General features: G+C 39.6%; 1 protein-coding gene across 2 annotated transcripts in view; it reads right to left on the reverse strand.

Annotated features, from left to right (window-relative positions):
- Window positions 1–23523, reverse strand: part of LOC136867469 (ETS-related transcription factor Elf-5) — a 142946-nt gene that overhangs the window by 80365 nt on the left and 39058 nt on the right. For both annotated transcript variants that reach the window (XM_068227100.1, XM_067144677.2), the window contains exon 2: window positions 17987–18077. In XM_068227100.1, the coding sequence (XP_068083201.1) occupies window positions 17987–18056 (70 nt within the window). In that variant the 5' untranslated portion in view covers window positions 18057–18077. The remainder of the gene's footprint in view (window positions 1–17986; window positions 18078–23523) is intronic.

Genomic DNA, 23523 nt, shown 5'->3' on the forward strand with positions numbered 1-23523 from the left:
AAGGCAAGGTCCTCAACTACAATACTGATCTAACATTTAAGAACATATTCTAACCTACCGTACAAACTCAGTGATTGTTTTTCTTAACACCTATGTCTAATTTTATATGTACGCCTGAAAAAAATGGAGTATTGTGGATTTGCATTTTACGTGACAGCGTGTGCATACTTGGATACAAAACATGACGACCTTGCCTTACACCTCTGGGATCATAAGGGTACTGAATTCATTTTCGTCGACAACAATGCTTCATGAGAGAGGCGGGTATAAACCATATTAATTGTCCATCTAATTCACCGGTTATGAAATGCATTGAAAATGCATGGGACAGGCTGAGTTCGACTGTTTCTGACCGTCTATAACCTCACCAGACACACTCACACCTTATTAGATTTCCACAGATGGAATAGGATCTTCTTCCTCACGATGACATCCATGTAGTAATCGCAAGCATGCCACACCGTGTCAGAGACCTGTACAATCCTAGAGAAGGCCAAACGTGGTTTTAAGGCAGAGTGGAAAAGGAGCAATCTTCACACAAGAAAAGAAAACCATAGGTCGTAGCCTGTCCACTATTACTGTTTACTTGCGTTAGATATTGGAAGAACATTTGGGATTGTAAAAGTTTACATTTTCTGGTTGTGAGCAGTCGCAGCTGCACTTTAAGGCCACAGGGTCACGTGCCTCCCACTCCGTCTTATAAGATATGAGCCTCCTTGCTTTTCAGCTAGAAGTTAAATCTATATATATAAAATAAGAGTTTTGTCTGTACATTGCTCAGAATTTGAAAAGAATGGTATTTCGGTATCGGTCATGTCCACAGTAACAAGAAAATGCATTCTTTACTTTTCCGTAATTTCTGTCTGTCTGTCTGTCTGTCTGTCTGTCTGTCTGTCTGTCTGTCTGTCTGTCTGTCTGTCTGTCTGTCTGTCTGTCTGTCTGTCTGTCTGTCTGTCTGTCTGTCTGTATGTATGTACACGCATCACGAGAAAACGGCTGAAGAGAATTTAATGAAAATCGGAATGTAAAGTCGGGTGATGAACCGCTACAATCTAGGCTATAAATTATTTTAATCACGCAGAGTGAAATGGTAGTTTAGGGGAAGGCCTGAAATTTAATTCTCAAATATTTATGTTATTAGTGGTCGTGTCTTAATGAAAATCGCTAGACAAAGATGGGAAATAAGTCGCTACAATATAGGCTATACACGCTGAGAAAAATGGTAGTTTAGAGGAAGGCCTAAAATTTAATTGTCAAATATTCATTTTATTAGTGGTTGTATCTTCACGAAAATTGGTATGCAAAGTCGGAGGATAGGTCGCTATAATCTAGGCTATCAATAATGTTATTTATAGTGAATGAAATGGTAGTTTAGGGGAAGGCCTGAAATGTAATCTATATACAGCGTGAAGCGTAATTCGCGCACTCGGGCGTCGCAGCGCGACTCCTCACATGCCACCCTGTATATAAAATAAGAGTTTTGTCTGTACATTGCTCAGAATTTGAAAAGAATGGTATTTCTGTATCGGTCATGTCCACAGTAACAAGAAAATGCATTTTTTTTTACTTTTCCGTAATTTCTGTCTCTCTGTCTGTCTGTCTGTCTGTCTGTCTGTCTGTCTGTCTGTCTGTCTGTCTGTCTGTCTGTCTGTCTGTCTGTCTGTCTGTCGGTCTGTCTGTACACGCATCAATAGAAAAGGGCTGAAGATAATTTAATGAAAATCGGTATGTAATGTCGGGTGATGAACCACTGCAATCTAGGCTACAAATTATTTGATTCACGTTGAGTGAAATGGTAGTTTAGGGGAAGGCCTGAAATGTAATTCTCAATAAATAAGTTATTTATGTTATTAGTGCCAACGGCCGTAGCCGTGTTGAAACACCGGATCCCATGAGATCTCCGAATTTAAGCAGCATTGGGCGTGGTCAGGAGTTGGATGGGTTGCCACGCGCTGTTGGTTGGGGGGTAGGGGAATGGAGGAGCGGAAAGGAACTGGCCACACTATCGCACGTAAACTCCGGCTCAGGGACACGTCTGCGGAGGTTCGGACCTGCCTTCGGGCAGAATAACCCTTACCTACCTATGTTATTATTGGTCGTATCGATAAATACTACATAACTAACATAACTTTAGTTATGTCGTAAGTTAGTAGTAATTATGTAAGAAGTTATTAAATTTCCGATCACTTATGTCTTATACATTGTTAGCGTACCTCATATAATCAGGGATATTTATGAATTTGGATTTTTGTTACTAGGTCCATATCAGCGCCGAGTCACGAGAAAATGGGTAAACAGAATTTAGTGAAAATCGGTATGTAAAGTCTGAGAATAAGGAACTACAGTCTATGATATCAATAATTTTGTAAGACACCCTAATATCACAGAGTCGAAAGAAAACTAATGTGAAGGCCTGCAATATAGAAAGCTCATAAACTTTATCAACAATAACATTACATTGACCATTGTTTGTTGTGATGTGCTTTTTGTCTTCTGTTTACTCTCATCCCCGATAGATAGGATTACTGCAGCGTACCGAGGTTTTTTAAAATTTGCTTGACGTCGCACCGACACAGGTAGGTCTTTCGGCGACGATGGGGTAGGAAATGAATAGTGGTGTGAAGGAAGCGGCCTTGGCTTTAAGGTACAGCCTGGTGTGACTGGTGTGAAAATGGGAAACCACGGAATACCATCTTCAGGGTTGCCGGCAGTGGGGTTGGAACCCACTATCTCCCGGATGCAAGCTGACAGCTGCGCGCCCCTAACCACACGGGCAACTCGCCTAGTCGTATCGACTGTAACAGCCTGCCTGTATATTGGCGGGAAGTAACTGGGGAGTAAGATAACTTTCTTCTTTAGCATGCCATTCCTCTGGTTCATACATTTTCTGATATATCTGGTACGTAACACACTGATTCATCATAGTATTCGAGCTATTCAATCCCTACACTGAGGCACTGATTGGAATGAGTAGTGTGCATATTTAACGGAATAATGACAGAGGAGTGTTCATGGCAGTCTGCGACCTGGTTATTCCAGCTCTGGAACTTTGGACTCTCAGATCGGCACCGTAGTACTGTTCGTTGAAAGTGAGAAAGTGTGCGGTTTTTCATTTGATCGAGTATTTTATATGATAACATTGCTTTCAATCGCTACATATCTACTGACGTTTTTGTAATGACCTATGTTAAATTCAGTTAGGAAAACCACAAAGTCAGTTTTTCTGAGAATCCCGTAGCGAAGCACGGGTACATCAGCTAGTTATGAAATAAAATAAATCAAGGTATTTACGTCATCATGGTATAAATACAGCCAATTGCATGTATCATATGCTTCTATTCTGATAGTCCTAGTGCTAAATACAGCACCCGGGTATAACCCCTCCCTGGCTTGGGGACATTGTGTAAGGAAACCTTTCTGCTACTTTGTCGCTGGACGTGTGGACGGGGGAGAACGCTACAAACATTACAGGAGCTTCGGTCACAAGCTCGATGTGTCCGCAGCTCACTACTAGCACTGACCAAAGAAGAAGACTGGAACAACCTGGTCTGAAGACAGAAAGAAATTCCACAGTTATGTATGTATGTATGTATGTATGTATGTATGTATGTATGTATGTATGTATGTATGTATGTATGTATGTATGTATGTATGTATGTATGTATGTATGTATGTATGTATGTATGTATGTATGTATGTATGTATGTATGTATGTATGTATGTTTAGTCATAGGCCCGAAGGTTGGTTAGATGCTCAACAGCTCCACCATCAGCTGTCACAGATGAACATTGCCCTGTTTGGGACAGCTGCTGGTGTATTTCCTGCCTGTTTCAAATCAGTTTTAATTTCGCCAGTCCATTTCATTGTGTCTGTTTTAGCTTTACTCCTGGTTTCATAGAATTCGACGAGTTGTTTGGTTAGTGTGTCTGGACGCATTCTTTTGATATGTCCACAGAATCTTAGCCTGCGTTTTCTAATGTCACTGTTTGATTCCCTGTCTGCTTATAAGTTGGCATTGTCCGTCGGTCAGTTTGGTCCTAGAATGTCTCTTATGATTTTTCGTTCCCTTTCCTCAGTGTTTTCAATGTCTGCTTTCCTGTTCAAAATTAGCGTCTCTGATCCATAAAGACATTTTGATTTAATGTCTGTATTGTAATGTCTCAGTATTGTGTGCTTTGAGATACATTTTTGTTTTATATATTTTGGTTTAATCCATGTGCAGTTTCAATCTTTTGGCATCTAATTTCCTTTTTTTTTTTTTTTGTTTGGAGTCATTTTCCTGACTTGTTTCATATACAACAGTGAGGCTCCTTTCACGTTGAAGTTATACAGTTTAGATTCTACGATGTCCTTATGTTCTTTCTCCTCTATTACGTAGAGAAACCAGGCCATAACGTCTTCGCTCGACCATTCCTTAACTCTCTTGTGTTTCCAGGCTATTTTCCAGCTGAGAGTCAAAGCTGGAACAGGAAACAGTGCAAAAATATACAACAAACCCAACTCTGAACAGAACATCGAGGTCGATGTAGGAGTAAAGCCAAGGTCCTCAACTACAATACTGATCTAACATTTAAGAACATATTCTAACCTACCGTACAAACTCAGTGATTGTTTTTCTTAACACCTATGTCTAATTTTATATGTATACCTGAAAAAAATGGAGTATTGTGGATTTGCATTTCACGTGACAGCGTGTGCATACTTGGATACAAAACATGACGACCTTGCCTTACACCTCTGGGATCATAAGGGTACTGAATTCATTTTCGTCGACAACAATGCTTCATGAGAGAGGCGGGTATAAACCATATTAAATGCCAACCTAATTCACCGGTTATGAACCGCATTGAGCAGGCATAGGACAGATTGAGATCGGCTGTTTCTGACCGTCTATAACCTCACCAGACACACTCCCAACTTATTAGATTTCCACAGATGGAATAGGATCTTCTTCCTCAAGATAAAGTAAAGTAAACTCGTGGCCTCATCCCGAGGTGTTGCAACTCTTTTCAGGCACACCCCCATTGGAGGTGAGCTGCATGTACCATTTCAATCACATTCCAGCCCTCCTGCCATTCTTAAATTTCTGGCAGTACCGGGAATCGAACCCGAGCCCCCGAGGACGGCAGCTAATCACACTAACCGTTACGCTACAGAGGCGGACATCCATGTAGTAATCACAAGCATGCCACACCGTGTCAGAGACCTGTACAATCCCAGAGTAGGCCAAACGTGGTTTTAAGGCAGAGTGGAAAAGGAGCAATCTTCACACAAGGAAAGAAAACCATAGATCGTAGCCTGTCCATTATTACTGTTTACTTGCGTTACATATTGGAAGAAGAACATTTGGGATTGTAAAAGTTTACATTTCCTGGTTGTGAGCAGTGGCAGCTGCACTTTAAGGGCACAGGGTCACGTGCCTCCCACTCCGTCTTATAATATATGAGCCTCCCTGCTTTTCAGCTAGAAATTAAAATAATGAAATAAAATAAATCAAGGTATTTTCGTCATCATGGCATAAATACAGCCAATTGTATGTATCATATACTTCTATTCTGATAGTCCTAGTGCTAAATACAGCACCCGGGTATAACCTCTCCTTGGCTTGGGGACATTGTGTAAGGAAATCTTTCTGCTACTTTGTCGCTGGACATGCGGACGGGGGAGAACGCTGCAAACATTACAGGAACCTCGGTCACAAGCTCGATGTGTCCGCAGCTCACTGCTAGCACTGTGGAGGGCAGCGGATTGGGGGTTTCCACCCTGGAGTGTGGTCTGAAGGCTGCAAACTTGCTGTTATAATCAGTGTGGGTTAATAATTGCGAAAGCAAGTGCGAGTGCGGTGTGTAATATTTATAAATCCTACAACTTAATCGTTATGTTAAGTAAGGGTGCAAACAGTCCGAATGGTGTTGCTCTCTGTGCTCATCGTTTACTATACAACGCAACTGCAATTCAATCTTCTGTGTATTCATAACACTGTTGTAAAGTTAAACGATCCAGAGGAAGTTGATAATGATAATAATAACAATAATATCGGGCTGAGTATTTCAGATGGTACAGCGCTGGCCTTCTGAGCTCAAGTTGGCAGGTTCGAACCCGGTTCAGTCCGGTAACATTTGAAGATCCTCAAATACGTCAACCTCATGTCTGTAAATTTACTGATGCTTAAAATAACTCCTGCAGGTAAAAATCGGCACTTTGGCGTCTCCGAAAACAGTATGTGTTCAGTGACACCTCGTGAGGTATGAATTTATATATTTATTTATATATTTGGTTCTGCTTTGGTCTGTGAGAACTCCCACCCCCTTAATTCATACCTCACGAGCTGCCACTGGTTGTGAGACTCTGTGTTACAATACACAATATTCTGTGTTGCGTCCTTGATTTTCCCAACTTTTTTGCTGTGTACATTTCTCCCAATTTCAGTGACTTCGGATAGACATTGTAGGAGTTATGAATTTCTAAATATTATAAAATCACTCGAAAACATTGCGGCATTTCGTACTATAGGCCCTAAGTCATTGCAAGTATTTATTGGGTCATCCTGAAGTAAATTAGGGTGATAAAACTGACATTGTTTGATTAGTAACAATATGTTACTAGTTGACGGGATCTTCATTTGATTAACTATAATCATGACGACGTTGAAGATCTGTTCTATCAATTGTTTGCTGTTGTTACCCGCTGGAGCGATGGGGTTGTGCGAGCTATGAGATGCGACTGGAAGATGTGGAATATACTCTAAGTGGTATGTAAAAAGCAAGGGTGCGGTGGTTACAAATTAGGTGTGTTTACTGGTTTAGGAGCGCGGCGGAGTAGGAGTGCTGAAATACAGTCAGCACGTGGAACGGTTGGGAGAGAATTTTACCATGACATCGCCGAATTGGGAATTGTGTTGGTTGGAACACTACTTGAAATAGTGTCTGTGCTGACATCGTGGGGTGAAGGAACAGGTAATCGCACGTCATTTTACTGAAAGGGCTACGAAATTGCACTGTGCAGATGGGGAAAATCCTCATGACTTTGCCAACTGGAAGTTGAGTTGGAAACAGTGATTGAATGCTCCCGTTTCTCATAATGTTGAAGAGGAGAGTCATGAGAAATGTGCCATAATTTGTCGTATATAAGCCCACTTGTTTTCTGTACAGGGCAGGATATATCAGTGGAGAAATGTGAGTCCATGCAATAAATACATCACTGAACTGTGGAATCCGAAAACTGCGTTATGTCATGATGCCTCGTACAGCGAAGTGTGCATCTACATTGAACTAAATAATGATTATATCTTAGGCATCGGTGGCACTGTACGACTGGCAGAACGTATGACTGTACAGAGCACCTTGATCAGAGGATATACACATACTCTGGTAGATAACGACGTCGAAATGTAAATAAACAGACAAGAATAGATCTTGAGAGCATTTTTCTTCCTGAAGCGCAGTATATTTACTGCCGGAAAGTTATAAATAATTTCCTATATAAGTTCTTTTTCACTGAGTGTGGTGTCAACATTTTGTATTATCCCTTTACGATGCTTAATACTGTTGAGAATGTAAATATCTAATTGAAGATTACGGAATAATTGTGAGCCATCCAACTGGTTAGCTACAACACCAGAAGTGTCCGCATGTGACTTCAACCTATTGGATTTCTGTTTGTGATATTTTCTTTTTACTAACAACGTGTTTATTGTCGTCGATTGAATGTTTCCTACAAATCTATTTTTCCGTTCGATTATCACGTAAAATTGTCCACTGTCATTTCGCCTGTACCTATTATTCTTACTGCTATTCAAACGATTATTTGGTCGAGAGGAGCCTCCGTGGCTCAGGAGGCAGCACGTCAGTCTCTTACAGCTGGGTTCCGTGGTTCAAATCGCAGTCATTCCAGGTGAGATTTGTGCTGGGAAAAGCGGATGCGGGAGAGGTTTTTCTCCGGGTACTCCGGTTTTTGCTGTCATCGTTCATTCCAACAGCACTCACCAATATCATTTAATTTCACCTGTGAGTCATTAAGCATTGCCCTAGAAGAGTGCTACAGGCCTCGGCACCCGGCATAATTCTTATTCTCGCCGCAATATGGGGCTTCATTCATTCCATCACTGACCCCGTCAATGATTGGAAAACAGATTGTAGCTTTTCATATCTGGTCGAGAATTGAGCGGTTCACAATCAAAGTGGACAAAGTTCACCAGTGGTCAGTTTGGAGATTAATGCAGACTGGGACTAACCAGACTGCGATTTATTCATAGCAAACTACTACTTCACAGAAGTCTGCACTTCCTGTGCAACGTGAAGGTTACCAAGAATTCACTTGTCCCAGGGAATAACAAGGTAAGCCCAAAATGTAAATTTTCAGGCGAAACATTTTTTGTTTTCAAGCAATACGAAATCACCGATTCACCAAATGTTGTCAAACCATTCTGCGTTCTATGAAAGAGCTTTTTAAATAATGGGTTTGGTTGGATTTTGTTTAATTCAAACATGAAGCATCTGTTTTGGATCGTGAATGAAACTGACTTGTCCTGTGATGACCAGGCATTATGTGGATCAGTAAAAACCAAAGTGGTGTAAGGCATATTTGTGTACTGTTAGGTTGTAAAATTGAATAGTTATTTTTAACAGAGGTAGCTGTGTAAATTCAGTGCCATTAATTCATTTTCAAGATAATCCACGTCCACAATAACCACAGAAAATATTCTACACACAAGTCAAACTGACTCCTGTGGTTGAAGTCGCTGTTATTAATAATATTCAGAATATTAACAAGGTAACTCAACTTATCTGGTTCCTACCGGCGACTGTTTTATATTCTTGAATGATCTGGAAAAGTTTGGCTATTTTCTCAATATTTTGACGAATTGACTTATCTTGTTAGTGCCAAACACGAAAGTGGTATAGGTTGCTGCAAAAAATCTGAGTTTTCCCCGGGATGAGCGAATATTTCTCTGAAATAGAGAACGAAGTCCATCGATCTACAAACCATCATTAGAAGAAAGACTGCTGATGGTCAAGGCTTCAATTGGCTGCAAATAAGGTAGTTAAACGCGGTAAAAGTTTACCCTTTTCAAAATATTTATCAAGAAAACTCTGAACGAAGATATGTCTTCCTTGGAGGCAAATCTTGCGTAAAACAAGAATTCAGGACGATCATTATTATTCATTATCACCTGTCATTCAAGAGCCCTTATATGGAATTCAACGAAGGATCTCCGCAGCTAAGAAGAAGGACATAATGGACCTCTTGCCGTGTACACATCCAATTCGTTATCACTTCTTCAAAAATCCCCCAGTTGAAAGTACTCCAAGGTCAACTGATACTCTAAACAATGAAGATGATCAAAATGATGAATTTGTGTACACTGAGTTGAACTGTGTTGATATAGTTGAAAGAAATGTACAAAAATCTCAATGTGTATATTAAGTTACAAGCACAAATAATGGTTTGAGTGTGATGTCTATTACAAAGTAAACTGAAAATTTCAATACATTGCCTAAATTGTAATTTTTGTTTCATTCAGTAAATTAAAATTCACAACCAGAGTGAACCAAGTCGATTTTATGTTTTACAACCTGAAAATGTTCACCAAGGTTAACAAGTTGTCATTTCATATGTATGCCAAAATTTAACTTATAAAATACCCTAGCAATTAAGCATTTTATAAAATTAACTTAAATTTCTCGGAATTAAATTTGAGGCAAAAATTTTAGGACTCAATTTCTGTAATTCCAAACAGACGTAGGTCACTTTGGTTGTGAATCCTTCAATTGTTTATAATTTCTACAGGCTGAGATGGTTCATTATTGATTTTTTTTTGCCCTAGATGTAGAGTCTGAGGAAATCGAACAACTAATAGAATTCGTAATCTTATGATCGTTTTCTACAGAATTATTGTCACTGGTTCCTAGCCATTTAGGTTGTGATCGGCATTCATAAGAGAGACATGAACTCTCGTAAACGTATGGATTTGTTGTATGTTGTAAGGTTTATATTACTACCTGAAAAAAATTCGGAGTTAAGAAGTTCCCAGTTGTAACCATGTATTTGAGCTGCTGGATTAATAATAGTGATTGGCTGCTGTGGTTGCTGCTGGCGTTGAATCTGTTGATGTTGAAGAAGGTGGTGTATTTCCGAGTCCAGAAGTCCTGAGATGTAACCATGTCCTTTTGCTGTTGGACTAGAAAAAGCAAATTGCTGCTGCTGTTGTTGTTGTTGTTGTTGTTGTTGTTGTTGTTGTTGTTGTTGAATCTCTTGATGGTGACGATGCTGGTATGTTTGATAGTTAAATATATTGCCTGTTGATAGAGCACTATCTTGTTGGTATGCTTTTTAGTAACATGTTCGTAACGCGGCACTGATGGTCTGACCCGTATCTGGTGGGTCAGCCATGTTCTAAAACAGAGTACTTGATGACTGTTAATTAGAAACCAACATTTTTGAAGTCATTGTTCCTTACACAGAAAGAAATGGGCGTTGAAATGTGAGCTCCACGCGAGTAAATCTCTCCAAACTGTCGGGGAGCGAACTGTTGATATGAATGACGATGGCGTTGAGAGCGCCAGGGCAGAGAGTGGGACACGGACCTCCGAACTGACAGGATGATCCCATAGCAAGTGCACTACGGTGACACCAGCTGAAACCCACGGTGTGTTTGTGCTTGTCGCAAGTAGACATCGGAGTTTTAGGTAGTTCGTGCAACCCGTTCTTCCATAATGTAGCAATAGTATCATAAATTCTAGGAGTTCTATAGGCAGTACCCCTAATATCTATGCACATCTCATAGCATAACCGCTGTACAGTGTAGCGTACACTTGTTACACGCTTAAGTAAGTTTGGATGCTAGCCTATCAGTGCCTAAAAATGCGAACTCTGGTCATAATCCGCATGTGCCTTGAAAGCCCACTTAAATTCACTCGCGAACCGATCTGAATGGCTAACTTCAACAGCCAATAAAACGACAACGGAGCGATATAACGAACTAATTTCTTCAGAGTGTGTATCATTGTGACCAACCTCCTAACGCTCGTCAACCCGTTCTGACCACTCTGTGTACATACATACATACATGGGTTGAACAATCTAGAAGCACGTAGAGTCATATAGCATTGTTATTCTTCGTCTTGGCTTTCATGTTCTTATTTTCCCAACACCTTCTCATCCTTTCACAATAGACCGGTCGTGTTTCTTGTATCCATGCGTTCTTTAGTTTCATAATAATAATAAGAAGAAGAAGAAGGAGGAGAAGAAGAAGAACAAGAATGTTATTGGTTTTGCGTCGCACGAACTACTTTGGCGGTTTTCGGAGACGCCGAGGTGCTGGAATTTTGTATCGCCAGTGTTGTTTTACGTGCCAGTCAATCTACCGACACGAGGCTGACCTATTTGAGCACCTTCAAATGCCAGGATCGAACTTGCCCAGTTGGGGTCAGAAGGCCAGCGCCTCAACCGTCTGAATCACTCACCCTGTCTCTTTAGTTTTGGGTGTTAATGTTTTGTCTGTACGTAGTCCTGGTTGTTGTTAGTGGGTTAGCCTACTTTGATTTATCGTGTTCACTTGATAACGAAAAATAAAATTTCTTGGCCGAACGAGAGTCACCCATTCGTGCCAAATGTCCATTAGAATTTCATACATCTTTTGCGTACCACTGAACGTAATCACTCAGTTGATGTACAGCTTTCGCATTCAGATACACTCTTAGAACGTGTGTCCGAACAGTTTCCTCAGCATCTGGCTTTAGATTTTCTCGTTATCCTTGATTTTATTGGTTTGTTATGATGTCCCAATTGCGTAGAGTGCCACTGGGAGGAGAATAGTATGGAAATGTCGAAGTTTGGTAAAAAGTTACTTTTTGTTGTAGAAGTTATACCTAGTTTTTATTGTCAGTGCTCCTCATGATTTCACCAAAGCATTTAAACTCTTTAACTTGTGTGATGCTGACATGTTTTGTTCCAAGTGATGTCAGGTTTGATCTCTTGGAGTCCACAAATTGCGCTATTCTTTCATAAGATATATGGTGGCCAGTTTTGATGTAAATCTCGTGAAGCTTCTCGATGGTGTGTCTGTCTTTCTTAGGTATGCAGGTAATTACTGACAGGTCGTCAGCAAAGGAAAGACATCTCACGTTGATTCATTTAGCTTTGCTCCCATACTTATTCCAGGTACTCCGTGTTCCCTTGTTTTGATGACGTTTTCTGCGATTAGGTTGGGACTGTCAAAATTTGTTGTACGCATTAACGCGATTGTATAGTTGTCAACGCGATATCCTCCAGGTATATTAAACATAGTTTCACGGTCGTCTACGTTTTCATAAATCTACCAAATTTTCCATTGTGCTGTTCGACTCGTGGTGTTGGAGTATCATCTTACATTTCCAGATCGGTTCCACGCACGACACGTGTGGTCGGAAGCACGCCTGGTATTCACCGATCTTATGTTCTGCTTGTAAAAATGTATTAGTAGTAATAGTAAAGTGATGGCAAAAAGGTATATCAGGCAAGCAACTGAAAGTAAAAAACAACCTAAGGATATGAGCTCCGAATTTTAGGTATATAAGAGGATATATCCGTTGTTTATTCTTAAAATCTACAATCCTTTTCTTAATCAGCGTTACCCGGTCGATTCGATTAGTAGATTGCCTTTTTCTACCAAATGAGCGCTAATGTGAGTCAATGCAGAGTTTCACTTAGGCCCTTATAAGAACATTCCATGTGGTCAATTAAAAAATGAATACGCCTGATGGTATTGAACCGAAGAACACATTACAGAAAGAATCATGTAAATAAGTTAATTTGGATAGGATTTGAATCAAAAAGAAGACAAGCAAAGAAACAAGCGATTTTAGGAACAGCATTTAGGCCGGAAGTGATTATCAAAATTTGTTTTTTGTTTAGTTTGATAGGGCTATTCAAGACTCACAATTGAAACCTTTCCGGGTCCTTCATCCCTTCAACTTTCGGCACAATTGAGGAAATTGCTTAATTTTACGTTTTCCATAGTTTGCTAAGAAATATTTTCAACATTAAACGCTCTATAACATGCAACATGCAATTGCCAAGATTTATCTCCGAAGTAAAGCGATGAAACGCGGGTGCCTTATCATACAATCGCTTATTTCATTTCTATCGTGGATAGAATAAAGACGACTTCATGGGCTGATATGGACTAACTAGCTTGCTGAGCAATCAGCGAATAGTAAGCGCGATATCATAAGGATATAACAAATGACCTTTTGTGATAACATTAAAATTAAAATAGGACAAGTTAAGATACACTTTGAACATAGCTTGCAGCCAACTTATGAAACAAGATGTTTATATAATATATAATACAGAAACTGCAATAGAAAAAATAAATCAATGCATAAGTAAACAAACAAATAAATAAGCAATAATAATGGCATTGTTATCCTGTCCAAGTACAGACAGGAAGCAATGCAGTTTGTAAATAGCAGGAAAAACAGGACTCCAAACTTTTTATGAAAATACAAAGTATATGGAAGGCACTAGACCAGCTTTCAACAGTCAACCATTAATCAGCAAGTATGGAAATATCGCTCGAGTAGACAAATTTAAGTATCTACGTAAAATTATTGAACCAGCAGGATTAAATCAACAAGCTAATACAGAAAGAGTTGGAAACTTCAAAGAGCATACAAATTACTTAGAACAGATACAATAAAACAACTGTAAAAGAACTATATCAAAAACGCAAAATTATGACATTATAACACAGTAATAGCACTTTATGCATCTGAAACTATTATAACTGGTGGCAATCTCAAATAAAGGGGATTAGAAAACAAGAAAGAAAAATACTCAGGAAAATCTTAGGACCAAAATGCGAAAATATAATTTTAATGAAAAGGAAATCACATGAAATCTATCAAGTTACAGATACAATCAGGAAACGGCGATAACAATGTTATTGTCACATACATAGAATGGACAATAACAGACTCACAAAGAACATTTTAAACTTAGGCTTTTCAATAAAAAATCACATTAACTGGCTAAAAGAAATCATTGTTGAAGACCTGAGTGAAATTGGCAATAATGAAGAAACCATTCAAGATAGAATAAATATCAGGACCTTAATTCACAAACACAAATATTCTGCAAAAGCCCACCCGACGAAATCCAGGTTGGATTGAACAATGTACTGTATATACTAAAAAGGAACACAGCGAAAGGATGAAGAGATATTGGGAAGAGAAGAATAACCACCAAGAAAAAGTGTTAATAAGTTGAATCGCACTCCTTAGTTGGGCATAAGGAATTGATAATAATAATAATAATAATAATAATAATAATAATAATAATAATAATAATAATAATAATAATAATAATAATAATAATAATAATAATAATAATAATAATTGTTACGGAGATATCCGTGGTAGTTAGAGGTGACAGAAGGTGCAGGCTGGAATAGGTCTCAACTACAAAATTAAAGTTAATTTAAAACTTTAACAAAGGTTATATTTTCTTTTCAAAATCAACAAATAACAGAATATAACAGGCACCAAGTAGCAGATCAACAATTAACAAATTACAGCTGATTACAAAATTTGGGCTTCGAGCCCCAAGTTTACTTTCTGAGTTCTCAGCTCGCAATCACAATTGCTAAAGGGCAGAAAACCCCTAAGTACAAGGAGCACTTGCTCCTAATTACAATGTTAAGGAAAGGAGCAGACCCGCTCTCAATTTGACAAGCCTCTCAAAGGCCACACCAACTTTCACTTCAGACTGCCATCAAGGCACACCAAGAAACAGGGGCATTAGATACCCAATCTACAGGGCCTTTACATGAGGAAAAAACGAACATCAGGTTAAGTTACTGGCCCATAATGCAAAATAGAATGGAGGCGATAACTTGCACTCCTACACAACGTTTTTGTCTAAAAACCTATGTGGCGCTAGGCCGATGATACAGGGGCTAATCCCAATCTATGGAGGTGACTAGTCGGCAAAATAAGTTTAAGACTAAGAAGGAAGAGAAAAACGATTACGAAAACATAGTCACCTCAAATTCAAAATGAAGGGGAGTTCGAGAGGGAGAAGCACTCTCTATCCCCGCTTTATAGTAAAAGAGATTAGAAGTTTTTACATACACAGAAATGAAATTTACATTTTAAAGGAATAGTTTACATATTAAAGGCTTCGAACCCTCCCCGAGAGTTAAACTGCTGAGCTAGCGAGAAATAAAGATGTTAACAGGCCATTATCTTGTTGAAGAACTTCTGCTTGAAGAAAGAGGCGCTTCCCGCCCCCTGCTACATATTCACACACTAAGAGAGATGTTACTGAAGTGGCACCGAGACAAGAAAATCAGCAGTTTATATACCCTCGTGCAACATTCGAGACCTTTCACGAATGAGCAGACACACCCTTTCGTTTTATTGGCTAACATCAAAAGTTACACACAACATGAACAAGAAACCTAGGATTGGAGGAAAATTAATTTAGAAAATTCGGGATTGGCTGAATTCAAAACTGGCGGAAACAGAGATCAATATTGCCAACCCAAAACCTGAAAGAAAGAAATTTAACAAAGAACAAACTTATGGATACAAGGTTTCTTCAAAAACCAGTTCCATCACATCGCACCAGAGTGCACAATCGTAGTCTTTTCTCTGTAGAGACATCTAGAAGAGAATGTCCACACTTCTTGATACGGAATAAACAAACACAAATCGAAATAGACACAGTTCAGAACTCTTCAAAATTACCAAATTTACAATAGTGACATCTTCCGAGAAACCGTTGAGTTAATACAGTTTGTTAAAGTTCAGGCTTTCTCCTGTAGAAGAGTTTTTAACTGGCGCAATATTTAAATTGCGGGGTCGGGGTGTACCAAACGGTACAATAATAATAATAATAAAATAATAATAATAATAATAATAATAATAATAATAATAATAATATTAATAATAATATCCTTTGGAGATCGCTCTAAAATTATAGAGTTTGAAAATCAAGGAAATAAAATTCTCAGGGAAATCCATGGTCCCACAAGGGAAAATGCAATGTGGATAAAGAGGAGACCACCGGACCTGTACTCATTAACTGACAGGTTCACGGATGCCGTCGGCAAGGGACGCCTCAAATTCTATGGCCATATCTATAGAATGGACAGCAACAGACTCAGCAAAAGATTATTTAAAGTAATCAACTCAAAGAAGGTCAAAATAAAGTGGCTAAAAGAAACTAAGGAATAAACATCGCGGGCGACATCGTAGAAGATCGTGGAGCTTCTAGCCTAATAGTAGCCAAGCACAAATTCGTGGAGAAGTCTAAAAAGATAACTGGTAGGAAGTGGTTTCCTGAAGGCAAGATGCAACAAAGTGCATTCATGAAGAGATGTCGGCAGGATAAGAAGGCGAAAACCATCAGGCCAACGATCAAGTTCAAACACACTCTTTGAATGGGCATAACAAAGAAAGAAATAATAATAATAATATGTAATATTTTCAGTGTATATCACATAAATCTGTTCTCCAATTGCCAGCCAATAAGAGTTTGCGGACTGGAAGTGAACTCCAATGAAGTGACACTATTTGCTGACCTTTGAGGACTGTTAGTGCTTCTTCCTAGAAATCTTGAAGGGCTTTAAAGATATTATTTGGTTTAACTTCATATTCGTAATTTTTGTGATAGTAAACTTTACGATTTTTACGTGCATCAGCTCCAGTAGTTGTGTGTGGGTTGGTGAGTGTTGAGGTAAGGAGAGGATAAAGTCTAGTGCCGGCATATAGCCTACTCCTGTCGAGTAAAATCAAGCGGTGTGCTCAGAGCTTAACGTGACGGGCGAATCAGCTTTATACGCCCTCACTGCACATGATCAGTGCGGAGATGTTAGGAGCTGAAGCCAGGCTTTTAGCACGTAATGTAGGGATTATACCATCACCTCGTCAGACAACATTCCACCAACGGGACTCGAACCAGCTGATCACGGTGTCAGACCACGTCCACCAGCCGGTCGTTGATTGTGCGGTAATTTTTGTTCGCTTTTGGTCGTGGACATACAAGTGGAAGCAAGCTCCAGTAACTCGCAGAATACTCACGGTGATGAACCATCAGGAGCAAAACTTCTATCTTAGAAATCATCCTTCATCATAAGTCGTGTGTTTGTTACGTGCTATCGCAAAGCTGAAGATCTAAAATCCACAGTTCCAGCCCTTCAGGCACGCAAGTCAGTGTTGAAAACATCCTAGAAATATGAGCTACGAATTGTACGTAAATAAAATATACTAAAGTATAAGAATGTATTCTTTATTTATTCCTAAAATTACAATCCTTTTCTTAATCTTCGTTGTCCGGTCGATTATATTCGCAGTTTGCCTTTTTCTAAAACTACGAGCGTTGATGTGATTCAATGCATTGTTTCACTTAAGCCCTTATAAACATTTGGAATGGGCCTTTTTCAACAATCAAAAAACGCCAAAGATTATTGAACCAAGGAACTTATTAAGTAAGAATCATGTAAGTAAGTTTATTTCGCTAGGAGTTAAATAAAAAAGAAAACGAGCAAAGAAACAAGCGCTTTTAGGCTCTTTTTCCGAAACTGTATTTACGCCGGAAGTGATTTTTCGAAATTTAGTTTATTAGTTTGATAGAGCTATCGAAGACTCACAATCTGAAACTTTCCCGGGCCTTTTAGCCCTTCAGATTTCGGGACAAATGACGAAATTGCTTAATTTTACGCTTGTAGTAGTACTTTGCCTGCTAACAAATATTTTGAATATTAAAAGGAACTATCTCACTCTCCATTTACCTAGTACGCCTCTTCAGTGATGCCTAGACTACGTACAGTAAATATTACACCTGATGACATAGCTTTTCAGGACCAACCAAAAACTTTAAATCATGTTTTTAAGATTATTTTGCTATTTTTGATATTTTGAAGAAGAAACAGCCGAACATTGAATAATTTAACAAACAAACAAATTCTAGAAACTTTTAACATTTCTTTCATGCACTTACCTGATGTGTAAACCGGTTTCCTGTATCGGCTGAAGTCACTGTAGAGTACGTGTTCTTGACAGGCACTCATCCCTCACTTTCCTCAAGTAACCTGGAAAGAAATATGCATGTTGTGTTAACATCTGCAGTCAGGAGCACAAGGATGGTGGTGTCAATGTCGCCTAGAATGAGTGCGGTGCTGTCCAGTTGAACTGAACTGATCATCATTCTTTACCAGGTTGTATTTCATATCAGCACTAATATTGAATTTTCTCGTTAAAGACAATTCCGTCACTTTTCCATCTTTGACATATGTCTCCGCCTTAACCCTAAAATGCACGGCGCAGCATATCTGCAACCAAATTTTAAAAACCACGTTTTGTAATTGCCATAACCTTCGCCCAAGAGGTATTTTACAATAGATATAAATAATACTCCAGAAAACACGCACATAATTATAAAAATACAGAGAGATGGCTTTATTTTTCTTTTGATTATTAATGGAGAGTCCCTGTAAGAAAATGGCGTCAAATTTCACTTTGGGGTAATCAAACCATCAAAAACTTTTTCAATCATTGAACTTTAGATTGATAACTATTAATTTATTTGCTTCTAATGAATTGTCTTCGAGAGACTGTAACGGTTCATATCCCGTTACAAACATTGCTCACCGAGCTCGATAGCTGCAGTCGCTTAAGTGCGGCCAGTATCCAGTATTCGGGAGATAGTAGGTTCGAACCCCACTGTCGGCAGCCCTGAAAATGGTTTTCCGTGGTTTCCCATTTTCACACCAGGCAAATGCTGTACCTTAATTAAGGCCACGGTCCCTTCCTTCCCACTCCTAGCCCTTCCATATACCATCATCGCCATAAGACCTATCTGTGTCGGTGCGACGTAAAGCAAGTAGCAAAAAAACGTTCCTCTGTAATAATAATAATAATAATAATAATAATAATTATCATTATTATTATTATTATTATTTATATTAGTTATATTATTATTAGTATTTGTACTATTATTTTATTATATCATTCGATTTCGCTGTTTATTGTTTTTTTATCACTTGCTTCATTTTATTTAATTTATTATGTATTACATATGTGTGTGTCAGCATTAAGATAACGTACATGGCGAGATTTGCTGCTTTATATACGATCTGTATTTATTTTGTGAAACAACGTTTAAGACGTTGCAGCATGTGGTGCAATAATGTCACATTTAGTCATACTCGATACCCATACGTCATTGAAAAACCCGAGGTGATTCAGGGAACTCACCCAGCCTGCGGCTCTTTGTGCAATACGTCCACGCTTGGTTTGAGTGATGTTGTGGACTGTTTTCACCATGACGTGGCTGTAAACCATTTTACAATTAGTGTCTATAAAAGGACAGATTTCCCATGGTAGAAGTCACTTGGATACAGAGCCTTGCCATAGACAGTTCTAGAGAGATGGTAGTGAGCAGTTATGTGGATACGTAGTCTTCAGTGACCAGATGGATTATATGTTCGGAGTGTGTTTCCGTGCATGTGTTCGGTCGAGCTCTCGTGTCTTGTGTCTTCCTAATGCAGACTAACAATTCAGTGAATTATATGTAAAATTGATTGTTCAATGTGGTTATATTTTCAAGCCATGCTATATCTCGTTTGTGAAACTAAAATGATACGTTACGAAATTAGGTTTGAGATACCTACAGCTGATACCAGTTCCAAGGAATACGTCTTGTCTATGTTCAGTCTTCAGCCCTAAGGCTGGTTAGATCCTCAACAGCTCCACCATCAGCTGTCATAGATAGCCTAGGTAACACTGAAGAGGCGTACTAGGGAAATGAGCAGTGAGGTAGTTTCCCGTTGCTTTCCTCACCGAGCCAGAAGCTGCTATTACATATCAGTCTGCCAAACCCACTGAAATGCATGCACCAACCGGCCCTGAGAGAAATATTTTCCCACCATTCATACCAGAGACTGGCTTCATAAGGAATGGCATTACTAGCATCGCTCATACTTCAGTCACGTTCATTTTGTCAAAGCCAAGGATAAAGCTGAGAGAGAATAATGAAAGTTACAAAATTGCTCTACCCTATACCACAAGACATAGTGCACTGTAAACACTACGTCCCGCCAGCAAAGGCATGAATACGCCATGATAACACTTAACGTCATAATAACACTTAAAGTGTCCAAGGTACTGTTAGGTGAATTAGTGCGGGATAAATTTCTTGTGCAGATTTCTAATGTCCGGTCAAGAGTACTTCAAATTTAATGCCTAGAACTTCATTCCATTTTTATTTCAGAGTTTTATATTGTAATTTCATTATCGCGGCAAATCTCACGTTTCAATTCAAAATTTAAAGAATATACTTTGTTTTAGTATCAAGTACAGTTAATTGTTTTATTTCATAGTAGATCAAGTAACCTCAAATTTTAGTTGGGAAAACAGACGTCATTATCCTTTTCCCAGAACCTATATGTTATGCTGTCAAACTAAGCTAATTACCCCACAGCCTAAAGATATTCTAGATTCTCAATGTATTACTGTTACATTTATTTGTAGGTGGCGCCCATCATCAATAAAATTGTTAGTATTTCTGGTTACTGTATGTGGAAACCCGAAGGTAAGTACAAAGTGAGACCACATAGTGTGACGATCGAGTATTTTATTTCCTGCATATACCGTGCATATTGTTTCATCTATTTGTGAGCAATTACAAGACATCTGTATGGAATCTGGAGTGGAGTGAAGTCATGGCCATCCATTAATACTTCATATCCCAACCTGCAAGATCGTATGGACCATCTGTACTCGAACGCTTCTCTTTGATAATATGTCTCTCAGTGGTGGTGGTGATTATTGTTTTAAGAGGAAGTACAATTAGCCAACCATCCTCTATATAACACTAATCAGAGGAAAAAAATGGAAGGGGTGTGACACTTCGAAAAATGAAGACATCGGCCGAAGAAAGACAAGGGCAATGAAGGGCGTGAAAATGATAGACTCCCTAGGTCTCGAGTGCTCTTATACCATCGGGTCGGAAGAGAACAAGAGTTGACCAAGGGAGGTCAAATAGGATAGATGAACGTGAGGAGCCTGGCATAAATAAGTTGAAGTAATGCCAGGACTCAGCTATAGGTCCCGTGGTCACTAATCCACGCTCCTAAGTTCAGATCCCTTGGGGCCCCTTTTAGTCTCATCTTACGACAGGTAGGTGATGCCATGAGTGTTATTTTACCGCCCCCATTCACAGGGGGTAATATGTCTCTCAGTCATGGCCATCCATCAGTACTTCACACCACAGCCTGCAAGATCGTATGGACCATCTGTACTCTAACGCTTCTCTTTAATAATATGTCTCTCAGTCATGGCCATCCATCAATACTTCACACCACAGCCTGCAAGATCGTATGGACCATCTGTACTCTAACGTTTCTCTTCGATAATGTCTCTCAGTCATGGCCATCCATCAACACTTCACACCACAGCCTGCAAGATCGTATGGACCATCTGTACTCTAACGCTTCTCTTTAATAATATGTCTCTCAGTCATGGCCATCCATCAACACTTCACACCACAGCCTGCAAGATCGTATGGACCATCTGTACTCTAACGTTTCTCTTTAATAATATGTCTCTCAGTCATGGCCATCCATCAACACTTCACACCGCAGCCTGCAAGATCGTATGGACCATCTGTACTCTAACGTTTCTCTTTAATAATATGTCTCTCAGTCATGGCCATCCATCAACACTTCACACCACAACCTGCAAGGTCACATCGACCACCTGTACTCTAACGCTTCTCTTTAATAATATGTCTCTCAGTCATGGCCATCCATCAACACTTCACACCACAACCTGCAAGGTCACATCGACCACCTGTACTCTAACGCTTCTCTTTAATAATATGTCTCTCAGTCATGGCCATCCATCAATACTTCACACCACAGCCTGCAAGGTCACATCGACCACCTGTACTCTAACGCTTCTCTTTAATAATATGTCTCTCAGTCATGGCCATCCATCAACACTTCACACCACAGCCTGCAAGATCGTATGGACCATCTGTACTCTAACGTTTCTCTTCGATAATGTCTCTCAGTCATGGCCATCCATCAATACTTCACACCACAGCCTGCAAGATCGTATGGACCATCTGTACTCTAACGTTTCTCTTTAATAATATGTCTCTCAGTCATGGCCATCCATCAACACTTCACACCACAACCTGCAAGGTCACATCAACCACCTGTACTCTAACGCTTCTCTTTAATAATATGTCTCTCAGTCATGGCCATCCATCAACACTTCACACCACAACCTGCAAGGTCACATCGACCACCTGTACTCTAACGCTTCTCTTTAATAATATGTCTCTCAGTCATGGCCATCCATCAATACTTCACACCACAGCCTGCAAGGTCACATCGACCACCTGTACTCTAACGCTTCTCTTTAATAATATGTCTCTCAGTCATGGCCATCCATCAACACTTCACACCACAGCCTGCAAGATCGTATGGACCACCTGTACTCTAACGCTTCTCTTTAATAATATGTCTCTCAGTCATGGCCATCCATCAATACTTCACGTCACAGCCTGCAAGATCGTATGGACCATCTGTACTCTAACGCTTCTCTTTAATAATATGTCTCTCAGTCATGGCCATCCATCAATACTTCACACCACAGCCTGCAAGGTCACATCGACCACCTGTATTCTAGCGCTTCTCTTTAATAATATGTCTCTCAGTCATGGCCATCCATCAATACTTCACGTCACAGCCTGCAAGATCGTATGGACCATCTGTACTCTAACGTTTCTCTTTAATAATATGTCTCTCAGTCGTGGCCATCCATCAATACTTCACGTCACAGCCTGCAAGATCGTATGGACCATCTGTACTCTAACGCTTCTCTTTAATAATATGTCTCTCAGTCATGGCCATCCATCAACACTTCACACCACAACCTGCAAGGTCACATCAACCACCTGTACTCTAACGCTTCTCTTTAATAATATGTCTCTCAGTCATGGCCATCCATCAACACTTCACACCACAACCTGCAAGGTCACATCGACCACCTGTACTCTAACGCTTCTCTTTAATAATATGTCTCTCAGTCATGGCCATCCATCAATACTTCACACCACAGCCTGCAAGGTCACATCGACCACCTGTACTCTAACGCTTCTCTTTAATAATATGTCTCTCAGTCATGGCCATCCATCAATACTTCACACCACAGCCTGCAAGGTCGTATGGACCACCTGTACTCTAACGCTTCTCTTTAATAATATGTCTCTCAGTCATGGCCATCCATCAATACTTCACGTCACAGCCTGCAAGATCGTATGGACCATCTGTACTCTAACGCTTCTCTTTAATAGTATGTCTCTCAGTCATGGCCATCCATCAATACTTCACACCACAACCTGCAAGGTCACATCGACCACCTGTACTCTAACGCTTCTCTTTAATAATATGTCTCTCAGTCATGGCCATCCATCAATACTTCACGTCACAGCCGGCACGGTTGCTAGGTAACATCGCGTCACATATT

Source organism: Anabrus simplex, chromosome 3 (genome assembly GCF_040414725.1).
Source record: "Anabrus simplex isolate iqAnaSimp1 chromosome 3, ASM4041472v1, whole genome shotgun sequence".
Lineage (NCBI taxonomy): Eukaryota > Metazoa > Arthropoda > Insecta > Orthoptera > Tettigoniidae > Anabrus > Anabrus simplex.